The sequence below is a fragment of the Neurospora tetrasperma genome (assembly GCF_000213175.1).
Source record: "Neurospora tetrasperma FGSC 2508 unplaced genomic scaffold NEUTE1scaffold_81, whole genome shotgun sequence".
NCBI lineage: Eukaryota > Fungi > Ascomycota > Sordariomycetes > Sordariales > Sordariaceae > Neurospora > Neurospora tetrasperma.
Window position 1 is genome coordinate 129,566 of NW_009799179.1, and position 23,926 is coordinate 153,491.

General features: G+C 54.3%; 8 protein-coding genes across 8 annotated transcripts; 3 read left to right on the forward strand and 5 right to left on the reverse strand.

Moving 5' to 3' along the window:
• Positions 1-374: 374 nt before the first annotated feature.
• Positions 375-709, reverse strand: NEUTE1DRAFT_28699 (uncharacterized protein; the record flags this gene model as incomplete). Its single annotated transcript, XM_009856625.1, has 2 exons — positions 375-538; positions 670-709. Coding segments are annotated over 2 exons (204 nt in total), but the record flags the coding sequence as incomplete, so codon positions are not given.
• A 377-nt stretch (positions 710-1,086) lies between these two features.
• Positions 1,087-2,805, forward strand: NEUTE1DRAFT_141310 (uncharacterized protein; the record flags this gene model as incomplete). The annotated part of the gene is made up of 2 exons (XM_009856692.1): positions 1,087-1,219; positions 1,274-2,805. 2 exons carry the CDS (start codon positions 1,087-1,089, stop codon positions 2,803-2,805), a joined length of 1,665 nt encoding a protein of 554 aa, XP_009854994.1.
• A 305-nt stretch (positions 2,806-3,110) lies between these two features.
• Positions 3,111-6,541, reverse strand: NEUTE1DRAFT_125096 (uncharacterized protein; the record flags this gene model as incomplete). Its single annotated transcript, XM_009856693.1, has 4 exons — positions 3,111-3,333; positions 3,521-4,347; positions 4,739-5,644; positions 5,885-6,541. The coding sequence occupies 4 exons, from the start codon at positions 6,430-6,432 to the stop codon at positions 3,302-3,304; spliced, it is 2,313 nt and encodes a 770-aa protein (XP_009854995.1).
• A 1,351-nt stretch (positions 6,542-7,892) lies between these two features.
• NEUTE1DRAFT_70070 (uncharacterized protein) lies at positions 7,893-12,096 on the reverse strand (the record flags this gene model as incomplete). The annotated part of the gene is made up of 1 exon (XM_009856694.1): positions 7,893-12,096. The coding sequence occupies one exon, from the start codon at positions 12,094-12,096 to the stop codon at positions 7,999-8,001; it is 4,098 nt and encodes a 1,365-aa protein (XP_009854996.1).
• An 883-nt stretch (positions 12,097-12,979) lies between these two features.
• Positions 12,980-15,004, reverse strand: NEUTE1DRAFT_149171 (uncharacterized protein; the record flags this gene model as incomplete). Its single annotated transcript, XM_009856695.1, has 2 exons — positions 12,980-14,615; positions 14,693-15,004. The coding sequence occupies 2 exons, from the start codon at positions 15,002-15,004 to the stop codon at positions 13,191-13,193; spliced, it is 1,737 nt and encodes a 578-aa protein (XP_009854997.1).
• Positions 15,005-15,660: 656 nt separating this feature from the next.
• NEUTE1DRAFT_88752 (uncharacterized protein) lies at positions 15,661-17,739 on the reverse strand (the record flags this gene model as incomplete). The annotated part of the gene is made up of 5 exons (XM_009856696.1): positions 15,661-16,668; positions 16,719-16,878; positions 16,931-17,514; positions 17,573-17,652; positions 17,722-17,739. 5 exons carry the CDS (start codon positions 17,727-17,729, stop codon positions 15,920-15,922), a joined length of 1,581 nt encoding a protein of 526 aa, XP_009854998.1.
• A 1,115-nt stretch (positions 17,740-18,854) lies between these two features.
• NEUTE1DRAFT_149173 (uncharacterized protein) lies at positions 18,855-19,684 on the forward strand (the record flags this gene model as incomplete). Its single annotated transcript, XM_009856697.1, has 2 exons — positions 18,855-19,194; positions 19,254-19,684. 2 exons carry the CDS (start codon positions 18,972-18,974, stop codon positions 19,682-19,684), a joined length of 654 nt encoding a protein of 217 aa, XP_009854999.1.
• A 2,729-nt stretch (positions 19,685-22,413) lies between these two features.
• On the forward strand, positions 22,414-23,464 carry NEUTE1DRAFT_88758 (uncharacterized protein; the record flags this gene model as incomplete). Its single annotated transcript, XM_009856698.1, has 3 exons — positions 22,414-22,509; positions 22,587-22,895; positions 22,955-23,464. 3 exons carry the CDS (start codon positions 22,414-22,416, stop codon positions 23,462-23,464), a joined length of 915 nt encoding a protein of 304 aa, XP_009855000.1.
• Between the last annotated feature and the right edge of the window lie 462 nt (positions 23,465-23,926).

The window sequence follows — 23,926 nt, forward strand, 5'->3', positions numbered from 1 at the left end:
GTGCGAATATTACAACCTTGCGAATGAGATACCGAGAGTAAAATGAGTGTAGTCGGTGTATATAATCCCACAAGCAACAAATAAAGTTGAACCAAGCAAGAACAACCGGTGTGGTGGTCAAAAAGGGGGTGTTTGTTCTTGTATACACCTCTACGGATATACAAACCGCAAAGTCGGAACCGGAATTGGATATTCTCGCCCTGGTCGGCGAGATATTCCCGGCGCGCCGTTGCGGAACCGGGTGCCGAGCAGAGGGACATGCTAGATGGAGTAGCGGGTGAACCTCCTTCCTCGGTCCCCGTCTCGAAATCTCCACGCCTCCGCCCTATTCTCGACTTGGAAGGTCCATGTAACCTTTTTAGTCTTGCGTTTCGTGACGGACTGTCACCCTGTGCTGCATTCGTTGACGAGAACAGCAAGCGGTCCACACTCGATGGGTATCTCCGAGTTTCATCGCCCCCCTTTGTCGCAACCCTGAAAGCTTGACAGTTGGATTTCTGCAGCATCCGATTGGTGATCGCCGCCACTTGCCCAACGTCTGCGGTGGGTCATGTTGAGCGCGCGAAGTTCGGTCGAGTTACCACCTTGGCCTGTCCCTGGTTTCCGTCGATGCCCGTTGTTCCATCCCTTTTCCTTCGTGGGCCTTCCGTCCTTGCCGCCCGGACTTACACCGGACGAAGACCAAGCATGGGCCCCGAAACTCCACCATTTTTAGATATTGGTCCTGCACTGATACGGGGCGCGGGGAGGGGGCGGACAATGATCGGTGATTGACGGCACCGAACTCTTCGAAGAACAACCCTACCCGCACTCAGATCTTGGAAGGTTCTTTGGCAATTCTGCTCTTTGCGTAATGCTACCAACAGTGCCATTGACCCAGTCGCAGTGCAACAGACGGCGGAAAGCGAGATGCCGAGACCCGATCATCCCCCTCCCCCATGTTTTGCTCACCAAGGGGCTATAATTTGATATATAAACTTACAAAACCACCTGGCGATAGTTTATTCGGACTTGTTGTTGAATGATCGATACCTGTGTCTAACAGTTCAAGTGTTGTCTACACCTGGATCAACAATATCATCAATCATGTCATCACAAACGTTCTTCCTTGTTGGCGACGAGCCATCAACTGCCCGCGGCATTGTTGTCGATCCCAAATGGAAGCTTGAGGAGCTCAAGAGGGCTGTTGGTCTTGCCCACCATATTGCTGTGCCTACCGGTATGTCAACAAACCCCCTTTCCCGTCTTAGACGCGACACACTAACAAACACAGGCATCACCTTCCACTTTGACGCCGATGACGAGCAGGAGCTCAAGACCGTCGAGGACGTCCTCAGGGCTTCTGGTCCTGTCGCCTGCAGAATCGATGGCAACCCTGTCCGCGACCCCCAGGGCCCCGAGGGTCTCCCCATCGTCGGCTCCTACTATGAGATCTTCCCCGACCACTTGGGCAACCACTACAGACTGTTCCGCAAGTACGGCCACGTCATCAAGACCACCAACATGGGCAGGACCAACTACCTGACTGACGACCCAGCCGTGGCGCTCGTGGCCCTCGCCGAGTCGGCCTACTTCACCAAGAAGATCACCGAGGAGCACCCCCTCTTCGGCATCAAGGACAACTCGGCCATCTTCATTGGCGACACCGAGACCGAGAACTGGCGTCTGGCCCACAAGTTCCTGCCGCCCGCCATGGGCCCCAAGGCCGTCCGCCACTACACGTCTCTGATGCAGGAGTGCGTGCGCGGCTCCTTCAAGATCTTTGACGAGCTCGACAGCCGCGGCGAGTCCTGGAACGTGTACCAGTTTATGGTCAAGCTGGCCTCGCAAACGGTCGGTAAGTTCGCCATGGGCTTCGACTACCACCACTTTGACGCCGTCGATACCCCCTTGCACTCGCTCGTCACCAACATCGTCAAGCTGCTGGCTCTCAACAAGAAAGTCACGGCCCGCGGCAGCTGGTACCAGCAGCTACCCTTCGGCGACCCGGCCAGACTGCGTGAGATCCGCAAGATCACATACGGCCAGTTGGCCGAGACCATCGAGTCCGCGCCCAAGTCCGGCATCGAGAACCTCCCGCTCAACGAGGCCGCCACCAAGGCCTCGTGCGTGGCCGACTACCTGCTCAACGCCGTCGACGAAAAGGGCGAGCACTTCCCCAAGGGCCTGATCCTGTCCAACATGCTCGTCGTCACAGGCGCCGGCTACACCACCACCTCCTCTCTCTTGTCGTGGTGTATCTACTGCATCGTCACCTACCCCAAGATGCAAGACCGGCTGCTCCAAGAGCTCATCGACCACGGCATCAACAGCGAAACCGACTGGGACCCAGACCTGGCCCACTCGCTCCCCTTCCTCGACGCCTTCCTCAAGGAAACCCAGCGGCTGCACAACGCCTCGTTCCAGCCCGGCCGCACCACCAAGACGGACGTCGTGCTCCCCGGCGGCTTCCGCCTGCCCGAGAACGTCATCATGATCCCGGCGCTGTACGCCATCCACACCAACCCGGAGCACTGGCACGACCCGTTCCGCTTCGACCCGGACCGCTGGGACACGGAGGAGGTCAAGAGCCGTCACCGCGGTGCCTACATGCCCTTTGCCACGGGCCCGCGGTCGTGCATTGGCTTCAACTTTGCACTGCTGGAGATCAAGGTCCTCTTGTCGGAGCTGGTGTACAGGTACAAGTTTGCGAGAGAAGGGTTTGAGGCCATCGAGTATGATCCCGAGTTCCAGCTTATCAGGCCGTTGAACTTGTACGTGACTGCCAAGAGGAGGACCGAGTGGCCTGCTAAGAGCAGCGCGTAAGTAGGCAGGTAGGCGGGCGGGATGCTGACTGAGGATGATGATCTGATGGTTGTGGGCTGGGTTGACTTTTTCCTGTCTTGTGTCGTGTCGTTGCATCTAGGGGGGGGGGGGCATTTTCTCGGTGTTGTTGTTCGGTTAAAATTGCATCTAGATTGATCTTTTCCTGTCTGTCTGCATTCTTACCTAGTGGGCGGGTTTTCTGTACATACATCTTTATTCTCTTCTGGCCCTTCCCGGTGGTCTTGGAATGGAAAATCGGGTATTACTTCGAGCATTACATTCTTTGCTGGTGATCTAGCATGTTCTTGATCGAGAAACACCTGCCACGCTGGATCACTACAGTCAGATGACCGCAGAATGCATGGCCGGCAGGTGCCAACAGTTCATCTGACATTACACGTGTATCTCTACTAACAGAACTGACGTAAACATGAATCCAACATCCAAAACTTGACATCTCTTTCCAAAAACACAAACTCCATGTATGCTACTATGTCTACAATGCCAGACCAGTCCATCGTGTATTTCCTGTCAATGCATTGTCCCAAGTCTATCCCTGCTTCAAAACCATGTTAGGTATCCATCTGTACCTCGACCTCTATTTCACCACCTGACATATCCAGTCGTCACCGCCCATAACTCTCCTTGAGCGCTCTCAACGCCCTCGAATGCGGTCCCGAATGCCTCACGTTCGTATCTGCATCCAACCACTCACTCTCCCTCTCCTCCTTTTCCAAGACGGCAATCAGCTTTTGAACCAGGGGTTCGCTCCTTCTCGTCCATTCCTCTCTTAGTGCCTGCATTCCGCTTCCCTGCTGTTGCTGCTGATGCTGTTGATGGCTAGAAGTAGGAGTCGACGAGCCCCCTGGGCCACCACCAACCAGAATCTCTCTCAACATCACCGCCGAACTAACCGCATTATGCACAAACGGCCACGACCGACACACGGTCGGACTCAACTGGTACATATCCAGGAATCCACGAACAGCTTCGGTGGCATACATGGCGTAGTCGCTCGTCAGCTGTTCTTCCTCTTGTCCCTGGATCCCGACCGCGTCATATCCCCCTTGCTGGCCACGATCCTCACGCAGCGAATTCACACACGATCGATACATCCTACACAATGCACTGGCCCCATGGATCTGGAGCCCCAATCGCTCCAAATGCTCTTGGCGAGTCTTGCAGTGCGAGTCATCCCTGAGGTACTGGACTGCATCTTGGAGGACCAGCTCGAACTGGCGCTTAAAATGAAGCAGCGAGTGTATTTGCGAGTAGCGGCGGTCTTTTTCCGTCCCGAACAAGGCAGTAGGAGATTGGGCAGTCGCGGTGCCCTCGCGGGTCCAGTCGAGAACGACAAGGCAAACTCGGAAGACGGTTTCTGTAAAGGTGTATTTCGTGGGGTCGGGGTTGACGCTGGAAGAGCGCGAGGAGGCAAGGTGGCGGTGGGTGCCGAGCATGTCATTGTGCAGGATGGTGGAGGTTGCGACGGGCGGGCGGTCGTAGGTGAGGGAAAGGAAGGTGTCTTGCCAGATGATCATGCGCCTGTTTCGAGACTCTTGTTAGCGTGGCTGGGCGAACGAGAGATAAAAAGAGGGGGAGACTAACCAAAGATGTGCCGCTTGGCTACGATGGACCTCGCTCGCCCATGCGCCCTGCGATCCCGGCATGGATGCCTCATGCAATCCAATACTCTGCGCCAACCGGATTGTGGCGCCGAGGAGTATCCAAGCACTATTTGTCTCCAGATTATTCCGCAAGCAGTGGCAAACGAGAGCCATGGCTTGGATCTGGTTCAGATCGGTCTTGAAAAAGAGGTTGGCTGTTCTGAGGCATTGGAATGCGGAACAAACTGGAATCACCTTCCTGTTAGCATCGCGTTAAGGCCAAGGAAAAGGGAGGCTCATGCTCACCAAAAACCTTGCTCCTCAAATACCTCTCCTCCGCCGTATCCTCGCTAAACTGGGTCCCACACGCCAGCACACCAAACAACAAGGCCAGCCAGCTCGGATCCGTATTTTCCTCGATCCAACTCATCGTCGGCCCTCCTGCCATGCCATTGCCATTCCCCATCCCCCCCTCGGCCTCCTGCTGCTGCGCTCTACTCATCATCGGCTGCCTCGACAAGAAGGCATAGATACTCGCCCGGAACTCGTCGGGCGCCATGAGAATCGGGTAAAACGGATAGACATACGTCTCAAAAGCCTGCCAGTACCGAATGATGTCGCTCTGACAAGGCAGTGTCCGACAAACGTCGCCTAGCTTGGCCTCGGGGGTCCACAGGTTGGTGAATGGATACGTCCGCGGGGTCAGCTGGACTTGGTGGTGTCTGACTCCTCCTGCTCCGCCCTGTCCGTTGAGGCCGGCGTCCCCGCCGGGAGAGAAGAGAGGGGCAGGGTCCTGGAAGCAGCCGAGTGAAAGAGGAGGGTCGGCACGCCTACCAAGAAAAATGGTGGCGCCTGTGGCTTCTTCGACAAAATGTTTTCCGCGGAAGAGGGAGGTTGCTTCGAGCTGAGAGATGGCAGGCGGGGTGGCGCCGTAGCGGGCTTGGGTGGAAGACGGTTTACGGTTGTCGTGGGAAGCGCTGTGGTGGTTGCCGTAGGTGGTGGTGGTGGTGGCTACTAACGAGTCTAGGCGGGGGAGAAGGTCGGGAGTATCTGGTTGTTGGTGGTGGTGGTGCTGATGCTCGGAATACTGCGACACTGATGGTGTTTGCGCATCTGATTGGGCATAGGGTTGCTGGTTGCCGGCATTCTGGTATGCTCGGTTGGACCGGCGCTGGACCAAGTCCGACTTGAGAGCTTGGATTTGCCTCTCAATGTTTTCGAGACGTTCGAGGATGCTGTCATCATCATCTTGTGGTTGTGGTTGTGATTGTACTAATGGTGGAAGATGGTTGTCTCTGGGTTGTTGTTGTTGTTGTTGTTGTTGTTGTTGAGGGTTTGGTGAGGCTATTTGGTGTGGTCCTCTCGTCTGTGGCTGCGGTGGGGGAGGATATCCCGAACTAACACATCCGCCCGGGCATTGTCAGCATGTGTGGGGGTGTATGTTTACAGAAAAGAAAGACAAATCGCCCACATACCATCCGTTGACTCCAACGTCTGGAGAGCTATTGTCAAGATAGCCATTGTGCTGCTGCTGCTGCTGTTGTTGTTGCCCCGTTGTCGTGGGGTCAAAAGTAGCAAACCCATTACTCCCGGCGTTGTAAGGATCGCCGCCGCCGACAGATCTCGGCGAAGTAGCGGCGACTGACGAGGATATTCGCTTGGTGACGGTGGACTTGGTGGTCACTGACGAGGAGGCTCCGGGAGTGGTAGTGACGCGGCGACACAGCGAGACGTGGTCTCTCTTGACGCAGTTGGAGCATGGAAGACCGCCGTCGCAGCGGACCTTTCGGTGTCGGCAAGGGAAGCAGGACTTGACATCGCGGGCTTTGCGCTTGTGCCTCAACAACTCGGTGACCAGGGCCGTGTTGTAGCCGTTGATGCCATCGGAGGAAACGACGTCGACCGGGATGGTCGGGACTCCAGCGCCAGGTATGTGGGCGACACTGAGGCTGGGCGAGGGGGAGGGGAAGGGATTGGAGGCACCTGGTGTTGTTGTCGACGGTCGAGCTGATCGGGGGTCCATCTGTACAATGATGATGACACTGTTCCGCTGGCCCGATGATTGACACGAGTCCCCTGTTCACTTCTTTTTCTCAATGGACGTTGCTGGTTCGCGGAATAGTGGTAGTGTGCATTGGCAGCACATTGGCGTGAGGGACGGGACCTGGACTCGAGGAAAACAATGAGAAATGGATAAATTGGATTGCAGACAAGGATGGGACGATGTCAATTGGGGACCATGCCCTTGATCGAGACGACGAACCGATGATGGCCGCGCGGCGTGGATCATGTCAGGTCAGCACCAGGCCGTACATACACAGTAATCTAGTGTGGTGTGGGAAATCCGGTGAGGAAAATTATGGCAAAGCACTCAGCAGCGAACATTGTAACAGAGAGTGGACTGGAGATGGGAATTGCCGAGACGGGACCCTCCTCTTTAGCGGACGGGCTAACTGTCGACGGGACCACTCGGCTTACGACATGGTCGGTGTTGCTGCCGCGCCATTGGTGGTTGGCCGTTATTCATTCAGGGGCCGGGATATGCCGACAGGGGAAGAAACAAGGCCGAGTCCCGAAGCTACACTAGGTAACTGTAGAATACGGGCACGAGCAGGGGTATTAATTCAGTAGAGGGTGCAGACTATATATTGTGTAGAGCTCTGTACCAGGGAAATCCCTTATATAGAAAATCTAGTATCGAGGTAATGCTAGCGTGGCCTACTTACGTAAGGTCTGGGCTGGCCACCCTGGTCACCTCTTTTATCTGACAGTAACACTATCAATTGGGTGGGGTCACTAACTAAAGCTACAGAACACACAGGCCACTCCCGGCCTATTGCCGCCGGCATCTCCATTATTTGCATACATTAATACATAGTGTTGGGTCGAGCACGAAAACAAAACAAAACAAAACATCATTGCTAACACAAACAACGCCAAGCCACGTACCTGACGGGGCTCCGTGATCCGCCTCATGCACACCATCTTTGTGTGAATGATCTACGCAGTACATCCATCTCACGCCTCAGCTGAACCCCTCCATCTCCAGATTCCCCTGGCTTCCCTTACCTACCTTACCTACCTCAACAAGAGACCCACCAACACGACTGACTGGCATCTCTTGGCCAGAGACAGGATCTAGAAGTCCAGGTCCAACATCTATCTGACGGAAAAGAAGGGAAGGGGGGGCGTTTCAGGGTCTAATTCAACATGAACCCTTCTCTGAAGCCAGTTCCTGTTCGAAGACATGGTTGACAAGCCAAGACCACCGGTGCCGGTTCAGTACATACTTACGCCTATGTACCTGGTCTATGTGCTACGGAGTCGAAGAAGCATGGCATCTCCTCATTGACGACACCCCCGACTACAGCTTGTTTTGTTCATTGGACTGATGAAATGAATAAAGAGATGTCGTGGTTTGTTGACATGGGAATGGCTCGATTACGGACCAGACCACCTATAACAAACATCATATTACAAATAACAACACCATAAACACCTTGGGATATTGTATTCCTGGTAAACGATACCTCAGACACTTGCTAACACTACAACTCTAGACAACTTGTACTTCAATTCCAACACCGGCTTACACCTCAGTCTCAATCCCCGTGTCCTTATCCCCATGCTCCCCCAACTCCATCACCTTGCCCTTCCCCTTCTTCACTTTGCCACCCAGCCAATCCAGCGTCCTCGCCGCTTTCCACTGCATCACGCCTCGATGTTTTCTATGCAGCTGCTTTCGATGCTGTTTGTAATCCTGCACCTGCGCAACCACACCGCGTTTGCCGTCGTCGTGATCCGACCCAATCTTGTCGCCGTCAAGCTTGACAGATATCTTGCGCTTCAGTATGTGCGTGGCTTTGGAGACGGGGTTGTGATGGTCGTCCGAGGTATCCTGGAGGTCTTCGGTGTCCGATTCTGAACTGCTGGATGAGGAAGCCGCCGTGTTATCGCCGTGTTTCCGGAGAGCTTTACGCGTGGCTGCTTCTTGCGGAGTGTCCCGATGCCGAGGTGGGTGGATGTTGTGGCGGGTGTTGTACTCGTCATCAGACAGACTTGAATCGCTGTCCGAACCAGAATCGCTGCTATCTGTCTCCGACCAGGAACCACCAGCACCGTCATCATCGTCCTCGTGCATCTTCTCATCACACACCGTGTCCAACACCTCCATCACCGCCTTGACGTCGCTGTTCCTCGGCTTGCTCGCATATTTCCTATGATATCCGGACAATCCCCTCCAGAACCTGACTGTGAACTCGACCTCGCCCAACGGCTTCTCGCCTTCTTCCAACCCGTTATAATCAGCACAGGTGCTGGCCCTCTTGAGCTGCTTCTTGCCTCCCTTCCAGACCGGCAAACGAACAGTGACGTCCTCCTCATCCGGAATGGATGGAAGCCAAAGAACGGCCAACGCAGGGTTGGAATCTGGCAAGAGAGAGTGCTTGTCCTTATACTGAAGCACCAACATGCTCTGGTAGCGTTTGACGACTCCCAAAAAGATGCTTCCCTGGCTGATGCCATCGCCGGGCTGTCTCTGCTGCCCATGACCACCAACATGCCGTCTCTTGGGTACCCACACGCCCTTTTTTCCCTCCAGCGGATCCATCTTTCCCTTGCCAATCTTGGTCTTCAATTTGAGCTTGCATCCACTCAACCTCTCCAGCTCTCCCGTCCTTCCTTCCGTGTCATCACCTACACCACCACCAACCCACTTCACACCCCCCTTAACTTCCACGGTCCCCATGTCCCATCCCCTCAGCTCTTTGGTCATCACCTGCTCTCCCATCTCCACTCCTCTCCAAACCATACTCACCCTCATCCTGCCGTTGCCGATTCCTCCTGCCAACGGGAACGTCTCCATCACCTGACTCCTGTGCTCAAACACCTTTCTCAGGGGCAAATACACCACACCCAGCAAAGGATCCTCTTCCCCCTCTCTGCTATCCCTCACGCTGATGATCACCTCGCAAGTGGTCCAATCCTTGACGAACCTTTCGGTGCCGGCATTGAAAAAGGGCTTGGCGTTCTTGGGCTTGGTTCTGGTACGGTAGATCTTTTGCTGGTTGAGGATGATGGTGCAGTACGAGTCTGGCAGGCTATCCGACTGCTCGGCGGCGTCTTCCTTGACTTCGTCGGCGCCGGTGGAGCGGTTGCGGTCTTCGTTCAGCGAAGTGATTTCCAAGCCGGTGATGTTGTGAATCTGGATGGAGAGGATTCCTGATGGCATGGTGGGCAGGGGCGGAGAGGAGATGATCATTTGATCTTCTTTGGCCTTCAAGTCTTGAGCTTCCTGTTGGTGCTTTTCTTCAGACATGTCCTTGGAGAGGGAGGCTTCGCGCAGCTTGGACTTTGTGGTGTCGTGGACATTTTGCTTCAGGGAGTCGAGCGAGCGGATGGATGGGTCAAAGGTTTGCTTCTCAACTTGGCTCTGCTGGATGTGTGCCTTGGCAAAGTAGCCGACGGCCCAGGAAATAGTGCCGGGCATGGTCTCGTCGGGGTCTGAGGCCATGAGCCGGTCTTCGCGGTTGTGCATCTTGTTCTTGGTTTCCTCGCTATGCATCAACTCCTTGAGAGAAACCTCGACACGACCCAGATCGTCATCAGCAGTGTGCTTGTCCGAATCCCAGATTTGGATGCGCAGGTTCTCTTGGGCGTTGATCTCATCCGGCGAGACGAGAACGTAAGCCCACTCGTTCCAGACAGGCTCTTGCTCGTCGATAATGATGCGCGTGGAAAACATGGGCTTGCCGACCTTGCCCCATGACACGGTCACGTACGGATCAGAGGATCCCTCGATAGGGCCAAATCCGCCATCGCCGCACTTGAACCCGCGGGCTTTCTTGATGTAGACAGCCACAACACCTCGAGCAATGGTGTCCTTCTTGAAGTCATCGCCGACGAGCATGTCCTTGATGTCGAGCGTAAGCGACTTGGGGGCCACGTACTCCGCCAAGGCGGCGTCGACAGCGGACTGGACAAAGGACGAGATAAGCGGGATGTCCATCAGGTTGGGGAGGTGTTTCGACAGGGGGACGCAAGACAGGTTGACTCGCGGCTGGCCAAGGAAGGTCAAGGTGCACAGGTCGAAGAAGGGCGGATCGGGCGTCAACTGCAACCGCACACGCATGATGCCCACGAACCCCTTTAGTTCTACCCAGACTGGAACAGCCAGGTCACCAGGCAAGTAGAACTTGAGGTAAAGATGCGCATTCTTGGCCTTGCTGGTGATTGACTTTCCCGAGGACCTAGGCCTGTAAGCAAACGCCAACTCCATATTGACAAAGTCCCCTTCTTCAGCTTCCATGCCCTCCTGCACCATCTCTCCTCCTCCTCCGCCTTGAGTCTCCCCCTCTCCTTTGACCTCCCGATCGTTGTCCCCGGCATCCTTCAATCGTCCCTGATCGTCAACCGATTGTCCCGCGGCTCCTGTCGGCAACCACTTGATTCCCAAAATCCTAAAGGCCTCACTTCCCTGGCCGATATCATCCACGCTGACCATGCGAACCAGCTTGGGCAAGGAAGCTTGCATGACGTCCTCGAGCATGTCGGCGATGGAAGCAAACAGGTCCGGGTTGATCAAAGGCCAGACGGAGGCCAACAAGCCGTTCAACCATGCGGCTGATTCGGGTAGGGGGGCACCGTCTTTGCTGATGGTTTTTTCGGCGTGGCGGTCGGCGGCCCAGGTTTCCTCTTCAAAGATGGAGGAAATGCGCTTTTCGAGCCAGCCGGATAAACCCTGAATGAGAACGTAGGCACCTGCGCCGGCGAGGGAGAGGAAGAGGAGAAGGGAAAGGTAGCTCCACACTGATGTTTTGCTGGACTCGGATCCAAACCCTAGCAACGAAACGCAACCAAGTCCCAGCATGCCAACAACACTAAGTCCGGTTAGCCCAGCAGTCAATGCCTTTCGATAAGTCTCCATCATCTGCTGCTTTGTCTCCTCGAAGTCTGGTGGTGGAAAGAGCTTGTGCATGCCTTGATGCGCCTGTCCAACCTCGACCGTCTCGTCCTGTAGATGATCTTGGCTCTTATTCCCCGCATCTGGGCCCGTAAAGGTCCGATGATCCGACCCGACCGATGGGAAATTCTCGGGGACAGAGCCGAGGTTTTTGTCCGTCATGTCGTGAATCGTAATGGGCAAATGGGTTACCGGGTCGGTTACCTCACGACCGTGGGCCTGGGGTTGTTGCTTCTTCATGACCTTGCGCTTTTCTTTGGGATCGACGGTGGCAGCTACTGTCTCTGTTGCCGACTTTTCCTGGTCCTTTTTTTGCCTTTCCTGCTTCTGCTGTCCATTACCGTGCTGTGTGTTGTTATTCTCCTCGGAGTTGGGCTGTCCACCGTATACCCCTTGCTGTTGTGTCCCTGGATCCTCCACAGGCGCATCGGGCTCGTTCCTATTCGTAGTCGGATATGGGTTCCCGTCTTGATCCCCCTGTTGGTCTTCATTCTTGTGAATGGCTTTGACAGCATCATACGCCCGTCTAGTCTTGGACTGGGGTTCGTTGGCGTTGCCATTGGCGTCTGGCTGGAGCTGGGCTGCGTCCTGTTCTTCCTGCGCTTTGATCTCGGCTCGATGTTCGCGGTATCCCTGTACGGTAGGGACGGGGTGTTTGGCTGTGTATGGGCCGCCGTGGGCGCGACGTGCGCCTCGGTTTTCAAAGTCGTCGTCGTAGCCGGACATGGTGGTGATGCTTTGTTCGTATCGTGTACGTCAGGTTGGGCAGATGGAGGCTTGGTCTGCGCAATGGTTCGACGAGTTAGGTGTGTCGAGATGGGCGTGCTTTAGGAATCATAAGAGGTTTGATATGTTCGGTTGTGTTAAGTAAGGTAAAGATGATGGCATAGGTTGGATGTTCAGGTACCAGTTTCACCAGTCAAAGTCAACGAACTCTTTCTCCATGAACGTTTCCTCGGCCGATATGTTGAAGAAGAAGAGATGACGGAAGAAAAGAAGGAAAAGTCCACTTTCCATAACTTTCCCAAAACCAGCAAAGAAGGAAGAAGGTTCCACGAAAAAACAAACATTTGGAAAGGAAAATGCACAACGACGAATGACAAGATTTGGAAGCTGCGATTCGATTGGATTGACATTGTTTCATGCTTTCGTATTTTGGAGGAAAGAACTGGAAGGGGGGGGCAGCTCTTGGTCCGGCTTGGTATGACGTTCCTTTGTTACGTCATATCGAACGTTTCCAGACGGATTGGCTGTTGTCCCGCTGTAACCCCCCACTCTAGGTACCTTGTGTTTCTCAACCAGTTTTAGTGGACACGGAATCCTGAAAGCTCGAACAGAAAATCCGCGAAGTGGGAGTAGCAAAAGCACGGAGCTGCTTGTTTTTCTTGTAGCAGCCCCCTTTCCATCGACCGACCGATCAAGGCCTTTTGGACGTCTGACGGCACACTCTCCTCTCCATCCCACTGCATGACAGACAGTACATCGCCGCTGTCAAATCCAAGATACTCAGCTCTCCCAGGAGCTCGTCAGCCCAATGCTCCTAACTCCTGGGTATCGAGCTTTTGAAGAATATGCGTAAAGTTACTATTATCCTTTCCAAAATTCATGTTCTCTCCTTCTCGAACACGTCCGGAACTACCTCTATTACCCTTGTAGACTTATCCAGTGTATCAAGGGAGTTCTGTTTTTTTACAAGCAGGGATTGGATCACGGTCAAGCCACAAAGGCCGTCATTTCTAGCAAGAAACATTTTCATCATCTCTGCATACGCCCAGCCTTGCCATCAACAAGGGCCTGGGAACGACGTAGCATCCGCGTTATTATCTACGAGATCTTCTCAACGAGCCCTTACGGCGGCGTTTATTAACCTTGGACGCCGGTGGAGGACGTGGAGAGACAGAGTTGTTAACCGAGCTATCGGACTGGTTAGCAGGGGAAGACGCTATCCTGGATTTGGAGCCCCGGGTCACCCGGGTTGTGGGAGTCTTGTCTTGCTGGCTGGCCCGGGCTCGTTCACGTCGAGGCCTAAGCCCAGAAACTTCATTGGTTGCGGAGCTCAATGTTCCCTTATCACCACCACCCGGGGGAGGAGGGCTCGAGGTTTCTGTGTCGTTGTCCGAGGGAGGAGGAGCCGAGGTTGTGTTATCGACATTTGGAGGAGAAGCACTCGAGGCTGCGTTATTGCTACCCGGGGGAGTGGGACCCGGGGTTCCGTCATCGTCATCCAGGGGAGCAGGCGCGCCCACGTCAGTTCCGACGCCCGCAAGAGCAACTTGAGCCTTCATGTTGGCATGCTCAATTGCCTCGTTCCTCTGCCGCTCTGCCCAATCCCGCCCGTTTCGGTATGCCGTGAGTGCTGCCCGGTACATATCTGGACCGCCTTCGAGGGAATAACCAGTGACCAATGTCGTTACATACCTAGAGCGTCCTCCTGGCTTGGCTGGTGGGATGACATGGGCGGTATACATCTTGAGTGTTCCAGTCTGATAGGTACACGTCAAGGTGTAGGCCTTGTTGTCGTAGACGAGTTCAGATGCTCCGTACGAGATCAAGTGCTGCATTCCCCTCGCCCCCAGCGCCCCATTGTAGCATGCTTGTCGCTGGACTATGACTTCAGAGCCGACGGGACCTTTTACTTCTAGAAAGAAGTTGGGTAGTATGGGTTGCTCTAGCTGGGTAGAAGGAATGATGCTGCCTGCAAGTTCGGTACGGACTCGTTCATCGAGCTGCTCCAAGAGGGCTCCGTAGTAATAATCGGGTTTAGCATCGGCGATAGAGCCGTCGGTTAGGTGGTCAAGGTTGTTGAAGGGTACTTCCATACCCATGCACCTGATATCGCCAATTTTGCCTTGAATTTTGGGAATCACATGCTCCGTCACCATTCTCTCGTTGGTAGCGCACGCATGTGCTAGCTCAAACTCTTCGAATTCGGTACGCAAAGAGCGCGAAGGAGATAGGGACCGCCGCGGTCCTTGTGCTAACGCCCGCCTGATCTCATCCAGGTTGTCCGGTGCTGGGAGACGTTGGCGGACCCGTTGTGGATGGAGATAGACGTCAAAGTTTAAGAGGTGTGCTTGAAAAGCGTGATCGTACGGCCCACACCTGGCACTGCTCGTAGACGTAGGCGTAGTACCTGTTGCGCTATCTGTCGCAGTCCTGCTCCTGGATCGGCCTGAACCTCGTACCCGCCGGCGCAGGGTGGACACGCTTGAGCTCATGGGGGGTATGACTGCGGGTACGTGACACTGGTGATAGATCATAGGGTTAGTAGACTGGAGAGGAAGACTAGACGTAGACTGCGAGCACACGGTAGTGTACTTACCCCTCTCAAGTCCGACAGATCTGGGCCGCCGTGTCGGGCAAAGCGCTCGAGGTCGGAGGTGGAGCGAGCAGGAAGGTCGGCAGCAGCCGCGGGTCGAGGAACGGGGGAACCGGGTCGTTTGGGCTTCGAGTCCGGCGCCGATCGAGCAGCCTCTTTGTTCCTTCGGTTCAATTCCCGTAATGCGTCTCTTGTCAGAGGAAACCTGGTGCGCGGTGGTCGTGGCGGAAGGTTGAGCTTGGGCTTCTTGGATTGCAATTCCTCGATGGGCGCTCGTTTCCGCTTGCGCGGACTGGCGTCGTGGTGGTCGGCCATGTGGGTGGTTTTAAAGCGACGAGACGGAGAGACGGAGAGAGGGAGGGCAGCCCTGTTGCCTGACGATTCCTGTCTTTGCTGGCGTTTCTGATCCGGCCCCCCATGATTGGCCTAGCGTACTAGACGCGCATATGGACGAGGGTGTTGTCGTCCGCGTGGGGTGGTGTTTATCTTGAATGATAGGTGGTCAAAGCGCCACGCCAGACAAAATAAGCCAACGCCTCAGACTTTCTTTCGACGCTAGCGTGGCGAGTGTTACCCTTCTGCCTGAACCGACGCGATGGGCAATGTGCCTCTGGCGCCTCGATCGCCGTCTCTCTTTCCATGTTTGGTTTCTGGATCTGAAAAGTTGTTATTGTCGAGTTCGTGGGGCTTGCGCTGTGTCGAGATCGCTGGGCCCATGGGACATTTCAGAAGAGCGGAAACCAACGTGGTGATTTTGATGGATTTGTTTTGTTGAACGTAAAGAAGAGAAGAGGAAGAGGTCTGCCTATAAATATCATGATTCTAATGACAAAAACTGGTGGGGTCCAATTAGAGTGGAGACACATGTTCGTCACCTCCAGCTGCATACTTACTAGTAACCGTTAGTTAGGTACACCTTCACGTCGTGGACCTTTGTGACGGGGAATACGATGGTACAGTCCTCCGAGCTACTTGGATGGAGATGTAATATTCGTTTGCATAAAGTAGGTATCATGCCTACTTACACTGCTCTTAGATCCCAAAAACGCAACTATCCCAAATCCTAAACGCCCATCGCCATGAGCTCGGCTAGCCCAATGCTGCCAACTCCTCGCAGAATATACAGTATATAGCATGTCAATCTTCCGATATCTCTCGCCACGCAAACTCAACATTCCGTCTAAACGCCTACTCCAACACCCCATCTAACGTCTTTCTGGACAATAGAGTCTAATGGCCCCCATGCCCAAGCACAATGTTCATTCCCAAACATACCACCATAACAATCACTCCATAGATGGACAGTCCCAGCGCCATCTTCCTCAATAGCCCCGTCTCCAAGTGCTCCAGATCCCACCTCCACTTCCTCTTTAGCGTCCTTGCCAGCCTGCTTCCCACGCTGGTATTGCTCCTCAAGCTAGCAATGCTGTCCCTCATTCCAGCCCCAGATCCAGACGGTCCTGGCGACCCCTCTTCTTCGTCCCCATCGCTAGCAGACGATGAGCTGGAGGAGGAGTACTCGGCATCGTCGTCTTCCTTGGTGAGGCGTTGATGGTATATACTCTCCGGGTCGCTGATCTTGTAGTAGAAGAGTCCAGGCAAGATGAAGCTGATGGCCGTCGACCCGGTAGACCCCACGTAGGCAAGCACTCTATCCAGACTAGACACGTTGATGGCCGTGAAGTAGCTCAGGATCAGGATGACCGAGGTGATCAAGGCGAAGCGGAGTTCGGACATGGCGACTACGGGGGCGCCGTGGCTGTCGAGAGCAGCGCCAGGAGCACCGCCAGAAGGCAAGAGGGGTTGGTTGCCGGAGCCGGGTGGGGAGTAGACGTTTTGCGTGCGAGAAGAGCGGCCAGGTCGCCAGCGCAGGACAGCGTCGATGGAGGCGCGGCAGGGGTGTAGTTGGAGAGGAACGGAGAAGGTAACAAGGAATACGATGGCGGCTTTGGCGATGGTGGAGGCTAGTGATTGTGGGTCTGGACCATGTTAGGCTTGGTTGAGAGGGATGGAAATCGGGGATACCTACACATGCTGACAATGTTACCCTGGATCTCGTTGCCAAAGGTCAGGTAGCCGGTGATGGCGACGAGAACGTAGACCGAGGCAGCGGAGCCAATGCTGGAGCCGATGACGCCGACAAGACTAGCTGGCGAGTTATCCTTGATCTCGTTGACGATGGAGAACATCTGGAGCACGTCAGCAGGCTAATCTCCCGGGGGCCAGAGTCGCCGTACTCACATTCTGATGGCAAGTATACGCAAAGATCATCACCGGCAGACTGCTCAAAGCAGCCACCGGTCCCTCCCACGTAACCAGCCTGATGGGGCCCCTCTCACTATGGTCATCCACCGCATAGTGGTAAACCACTAGGATGATCAAATACCCAATCGAAAACAGTGCCACCAAACTCGTGTATTTGAGCGAATCCAGCTTCTTGGGAAAACTCAGCGGGATGAGAAAGACGACAAAGAAGACGGTGATCCAAAACCTGCGGTCTGCCAAAAAGTCCCAGCCGGTATTCCCCGCTCCGAACGCTGCCGCCACGGCGGGCATCAGATCACCGATAATGATCATGTACGAGACGCCGACACCGAAGCATTTGATGGCAATGGCCGCGTCGAACACCACGGCGGCGTTGGGATAGGTGATTTGCGACAGCGCGAAGAAGGAAGACGAGCCCCGGTCGAGGTAGCGCGTGCAGCGTGACTGGAGATAGAGACCAAAGGCAGAGGTGAGGCCGCACCAGACGATCAGGATGACGCCGAGCGTGACGCCGAACTTGGACATGGCGTGGGGCATGGCGAGGGTACCGGCACCGATGACTATGTTGTTGCCCGGTTAGACATGTCTTTTTTTGGGGGCGAAGGTCTTCGGACGTACTGGTATTCAGCAGGTTAATGTTGCTGCTCATCATGGAAGCTTGGCCGCCACCCAGCTTGGGGGCGCGGAGTCTTCGTTGTCTAGACATTGCGCCGTCAGCTATGTCGACCAGAAGAGCCGGAACTACCTAGGTAGTCGCGCAAACGTACTGGATCATGGTTCCTCCGACACCGTGACTCGACCCTAGAAGGCCGCTGTTGGATATAGTATGGTAGTTGGTCATATCACTTTCTCTTTCCGGGGACCGTCTTGTGGTGTCGCGTGATGTTATGTTGGTTTGGATACGTAATGGGTTTCGTCGTCGGTGCTGATACGCCCAAAGCCGTCAGAAACAAAAAGACGGAAGGGGGATTCGACGTATCGCAATCGGATCGTAATCGCCGGGGTCGATGAGGTGCTCGAGTCGAGGCTTCAATGAAGATACCGAGTGATGGTGGGCAGTCGGCGCCGTCGGTTGTCGTCGACTGTCATCAAGTCACAGCATCGAGGAAGCGAGTGTAAGTCTGCAAAGCGCAGCAGCAGAGTGCCTATTCGGGGGCGATTCGATCCGATGTTGGATGGATGATATGGTCGCGTGTTCGATAACTCATACGGGAGAAAAAAAAGGGATCGATGATGACGAGACTTTATTGTTAAGAAAAGTAAAAAAGCCAACTTTAGCGAGCTGACAAGGACATCCACGCAACGTGGGCAATGGAGAACAGCGCCAGCACAGACGGGAATGACAGGTCTTCCTTGTTCTGGGGATTCGATGGGTTCCAAGGTGTCCGCTACAAAAAAGGTACCGCGAACGCCAAGCTCACTGTCATTGCTCAGTCACACGGCCTTTTGTTTCACATTTGTACTTACAGGTTCGGTACCTTACTCCGTCACTAACTCCACACCGCGGCACTAACATCGATCCAACGAGTGTAATTTACGAGTGAAACAAGATCGTTCAGGGGAAGAGAAGCATTCTAGGTGGATCAGCGGTGAACTATCGGGGGTCATCATTTGAAATGGCAAAATTACCAGTCATGATCAAAAACAAAAGCTCCAGCCTTACCTATGGTATGGGAGTTAGTAGTGTAGCTAAAGGTACCTCTAGGTAGGTTGTTCAGTGTTCCACTGTCCAGGGCCTTGTGCTGTCCGGGCACCACTGCAGTCGTTGTCCAACGGGCGGTGTCCGGGATGCGGAGGCGGGGTTGAATTGAACGGTATGTTACCTTACAGCCTTACACGAGCTGTCATCGGTCTAGACACGCGCCGTCAAGGTTCTATTTCCTCTTGACAATTGCCACTGCTTGAGCTCAGCTTCTGTTCACCATCTTCATTCATCTTTGCAACATCTCCTCGAGGCGGGTATAACCGAACCGACACCGCATCGCATAACCCCAATTGCCAACAGAAGTCGCCCACCATGGACGTCTCCCAGGAAACCTCAAGCCTCGACAAAACCTCTCTAGCCACCATCTCCCTCCTCGAATCCCGTCTCCGGCGAATCGAGCACATCCTCTACGGCCCCTCCGACCCTCCAACACAAGCGCCCTCTTCCTCCGCAACGGCCTCTCTTGCCCAGCTCGAACACCGCTTCAATCTGCTCATCCGGCGCTTTCGCGTGTACGCCGAGCTGCTCAAGATTCGTACGTTCCTCTCCTTGCCATTTATCATTACTTCAAAGCTAACTAGAGGCTTCAAACAGACAAAGCCAATCCCACACTCTTCCACACCTCCCCCTCAGCCGAACAAAAGCTCCCACCAACGGACCTCCCGCCTGCTGCCATTCTCGCGACAGTCCTCTCCTACGCCTCCCAGTTTCCCCAGACCGCGTCCGCCCTAGTTGCAGCCGCCCCAGACAACACCATTGAATCCGCGATTCCCGACAGCAAACTCTCGGCCGAGTTGGTGAGCTTGATACCAAGGATGAAGGGACTGGAGGCCATGCAGTTGGCGCAAGAGGCGGAAATAGCGGAGCTTAGGGAGAGGAGCGAAGCGGTGATGAAGGCGTGGTATGAGAAGAGGGTGCTGGGGTACGGCAAGTTTGTGGCGGAGGGTGAAGCGAGGGTGGAAAAGTGCGAATTGAGGGTAAGGAGAGCGGAGAGGGTGAGGGAGATGGATGCTGTTATAGAGTGAGAAGGCAAAGAGGAGGTTCGAGACAAGATTATGCGATACATGGCTAGTGAAGCAGAGGAGCATGGGTTTCCAGACAGCGAGGCTTTGCCCCGGGGTCGTCCGTACAGGGACAGAAACTCGTGCGGATGCTGTTTTAACGCCGCTAGAGGACGGCGTCACGGTGGACCAACAGGTTAGGCGACCGCGAACAAATCACTGGGGTTGTGCGCATGGAATACGACACGCCGTTGGTGGCGCGCGTGCACTTTACGAATTGTGAAGAGCAGATCAACAGTGGTTGGCACATTCGTACGAGAACAATGCTAGGGACCAAGGGAATGGGACAGATGTCATTGCGCGGCAGATATAACGCGACAGGTGCGCGGGAGGGGAGTTAAGCGTCATCTTTGGCTGACTGGAATGTTCAGCCGATATCAACACTCTGCTCGCCGTTAGCACCGACAAAAACCCGATCGACGGTGCCGTGATAGCGCTCCATCTGGAATGAGAATTCACGGGAGAGGCTTTTTGCAAACGTCATGAACACGCTTAATAGCCAGCAGTGATTGTTTGGCTCCTGCGGATGGGATTCCGAAACGAACGGCGTTGCCCTAGAACCCACGCGGCGAGCCTAAAGCCCCTGCCTGCATGCTGCATGGGTGTGGATTCGTGGCATGGTGAATCTCTCTGTTGACATTTTCTGCCCGTCACCGAGCTCAGCTGAGTGATGTCGCATGGTAGCCAGCTCTCAGCCTATCATTTACAGTTGGTCACGATGTTTCTGGACGACCTAACAATGAGTGAATGGAGCACAGACGCAAGCCATATGGCTAGCTGCCTGACTGACTTCCGAGTGTTACAATGTTGTGAATGTTGTAGACTTTTTGACCATTGAGTTTGAACAGTGAAGAGGTAAAAATAATCAAGATGGAAGAGAAAAAAATAACTGAAAGACGTCGGTCCTGGCCATGACCCAGTACCCTAGAGCCATCATTCCCTTTCCACCATCGATCATCTACAAAGACTGTGAAAAAGTGCAGAAAAGGATGAAATCGTGCTGCTAGCCAGCCCTGTGTATGTAGAGGTAATTTGCTCCATACTCCCGTCCCCACGCAGCCGCTAGAGGTACAGTAAGCAGCGCCTGGAATGTCTTGGCTTAACGATTTGCAGTGAGATGAGGACCGTGCCTCTTCTGACTGGACATTGCATTCATTAGCCCAGTAAATGCAATACTGTAATGCGATTGGCTCGTTCGCAGAGTGTTGCCGCGTGTTGCCCGGACATTTCATGTCACTGCAAGGGAAGGATTCATTGTGCAGCAACCGCCAGGCGACGCACTCTAGGAGTCCAGAGCCTCCACAGCGGACATGGCTCCCCCATCTTCAGTGGATTCAGTGGGCTCCATTGTTGGTCCCTTCCTCACTTCTCTTGCGCGGTCTCGTCCACTCGTTTCCACAGCAGCAGCCACCTCATCCCCCGGTTGCTGCCCACCCCGGAGTCCCTCAGCCAGGTCCCGTCGTTGGCCTTTCCGGATCTCCCACCCACCACCCAACCGTCGTCACCCACACCCGACACACCATTTCCCTTTTCACGTTCCCGTCCGTCCGTCCTGCCCGAGCAATCCCCTCATTTCTGTTCGTTCCCTCCTTCAATTTTTCTTCCCTTTCACTTCTCCATTGGCCGGCGTTGATCATCGCCCCAGCCACGTCCAACAACAATTTGCTCAATACATCAATCGCTCCCTTCGTTCCCTCGACCTCGACGACGACGACGACGACGACAGCATACGAGTGCCCAGACCTGAGCTGAGCTGAGCCCTTTATTAACGCGAACCGGAACAAGACGGGGGGATAGTACAATACGACGTTGGCAGGTACCGAGATATCACACCCGACTACCGTCAGACGCCGGACAAACAAAGAAAAGGGAAACAAAAGAAGAAGAAAAAAGGAAAAGGAACTTAGGACCATCTCCAGACTTCCAGTGGACTCTTCTACCGCCCTTCTTCCAACTACCGATTGATCTTGCGTGTTTACCGTCCACCCATACCGTACCGCCGCCGCCATTCGTTCCAACGGACAACTACCGTACCGTCACATCTCCCGACCCGTGCGACCGACTCGTTGCTTATTTCCCCTGAAGATTCAAAGACTCTGTCCTCGTCTTGTCCTTGGAGTACCCGACGGCCACTTGGACTCAGCCTCCTCGTTGCGGATTGCCAACCAACAAACACACGAGCAGCCCGACAGCGACCACCCAATCTTTCAATAACATTGCAACTGCCCTACTTTCGACTCATTTCCATACATCGCCCAATTACTACCTATTCATATTTGCAACGACCGAGACGAGCCATACCGCGTTGCTGGACACCGAATTCCTCGCTCAACGTCTTGCAGCAAACGACGATTGCTACCCGACCCGAATTTCTTGCTTCGATTTCGACCACTTGTCGCCGTCGAACTTTCTCTCTTTTTTTCGCGACATCGCATTTGTCATTGCAAAACAAACGCATCACATTACCAACCGCGGACTGGTCCCCGGAATACGACACACACACGGCCCCTCGCCGTCATCTTATGCTCCAAGTGAAGGTGTGCGTCAACTAAAGTGTGCCACACACGTCGGTCCATCACTTATAACACGGGCCCCGAATATCCCGAGAAAACGCTCTCCCTTGGCGACTTTCGCCCTTGATGCAATCGTACGGAGGATCGGTTAACTATCCCCCATCCTTCAACAACCCCAAAATGGAACACGGCAGGAACTCGTACCGCCGAAAAGGCATAGACATGGGCAACATTATTGGTGACCCATTTGCTTTGGCCACTACTTCTATTGCTACTGTGAGTTTCCATACGCGCGCGCGATGGCATCCACCTTTTCCCGTCCTGCCGCCTTCAAGAACTAACAATCACCACAGCTGTCATGGATCATCATCCTATTTGGATCCATCTTTGGCTTCAGGGACCAAAATGACGGATCGAATGGGAATCCCGTCATCGTTTGGCCAACCTATAGCTGGTTCACCCTTGTCTTCAACTTCTTCCTCATTCTCGGCATTTTCATTGTCATCGCCTCGGACAGCGCTCAGACCTACCACGTCGCCATCGTTGGCTACCTGGCCGTCGGGCTGGTCGGCTCCACGTCGTCGATTAACAACCTGATATACAGTGGCGTTGCGTCCATGGAGGCGACAGCGGCTGGGTATATCTTGTTGTCCATGGTGACGGTATGCGGTTCCCTGTTAACTCCCCCCAGCTGGCTGACCATCTGCTAACGTCCCGCCAGATCATCTGGATATTCTACTTTGGCTCCGCCCCCTCGGCTGTTCCCCGCGCCTACATCGACTCCTTTGCGCTCACCAAGGAATCCACCCTCCCTGCGCATCACATGAGCCGCCAAACCATGAACCACAACGGTCTCTCCTCCCCCAATGCTTACGGCTCCTACAACATGCGCCCCGAAACCTCGGCGTCGGGTCTCCAGCCTCCGCAAATGTACACGGGCCAGCTCAACGGGCTCGAAAACCCCGCTCGCCAGTCGCAGATCCCCCAGGGTTTCTCGTCCAACAACATTCCCAAGCCCCAGGGAGAAGGGGAGATTGTTCCGCCAACGGAGTACCCGTACAGGGCCAAGGCGATATTCAGCTACGAGGCCAACCCGGACGATGCCAACGAGATTAGTTTCTCCAAGCATGAGGTGCTGGAGATTAGCGACGTGAGCGGGCGGTGGTGGCAGGCACGGAAGGAGAATGGAGAGACGGGTATTGCGCCGAGCAATTACTTGATTTTGCTATGAGCGGGTTTGAATGGGTTGGGGATGGAGTTGAGGTTTTTCTTTTTCATTTTGAGAAAAAGAGGATCTGGCGTGTGAACTGCCAGTACAAAACAAAATCATGAAGTGGTTTCTTTTTTTTATCTATTTTTCTTTTCAGTCGGCGTTTTATACCCACATTAACGTTACACTTTCTTCTCGACCACCCACGGGACTCGTAATGCGACACATCAGAAACCGTGGCTCGTTTGGAAACGAAGGCGAAACCGGATGTTGGATGCGGACGGGGAAAGGTTTGGGTGGAAATGGAGTTTTTTTTTCCTTTTTTCTTGCGATGTTATTTTTCTATCTTCTCTTACCCTTTTTCTCAATGTTTTTCCTTTCTCATGTTTCACTAGTTCTTGTATCAACTTTACATGTCTTCTATTCTGCGATCTGCAGCTACGGCAGAGGACAGGCCGCTGCTAGAAAATGGCAACGGAAGAG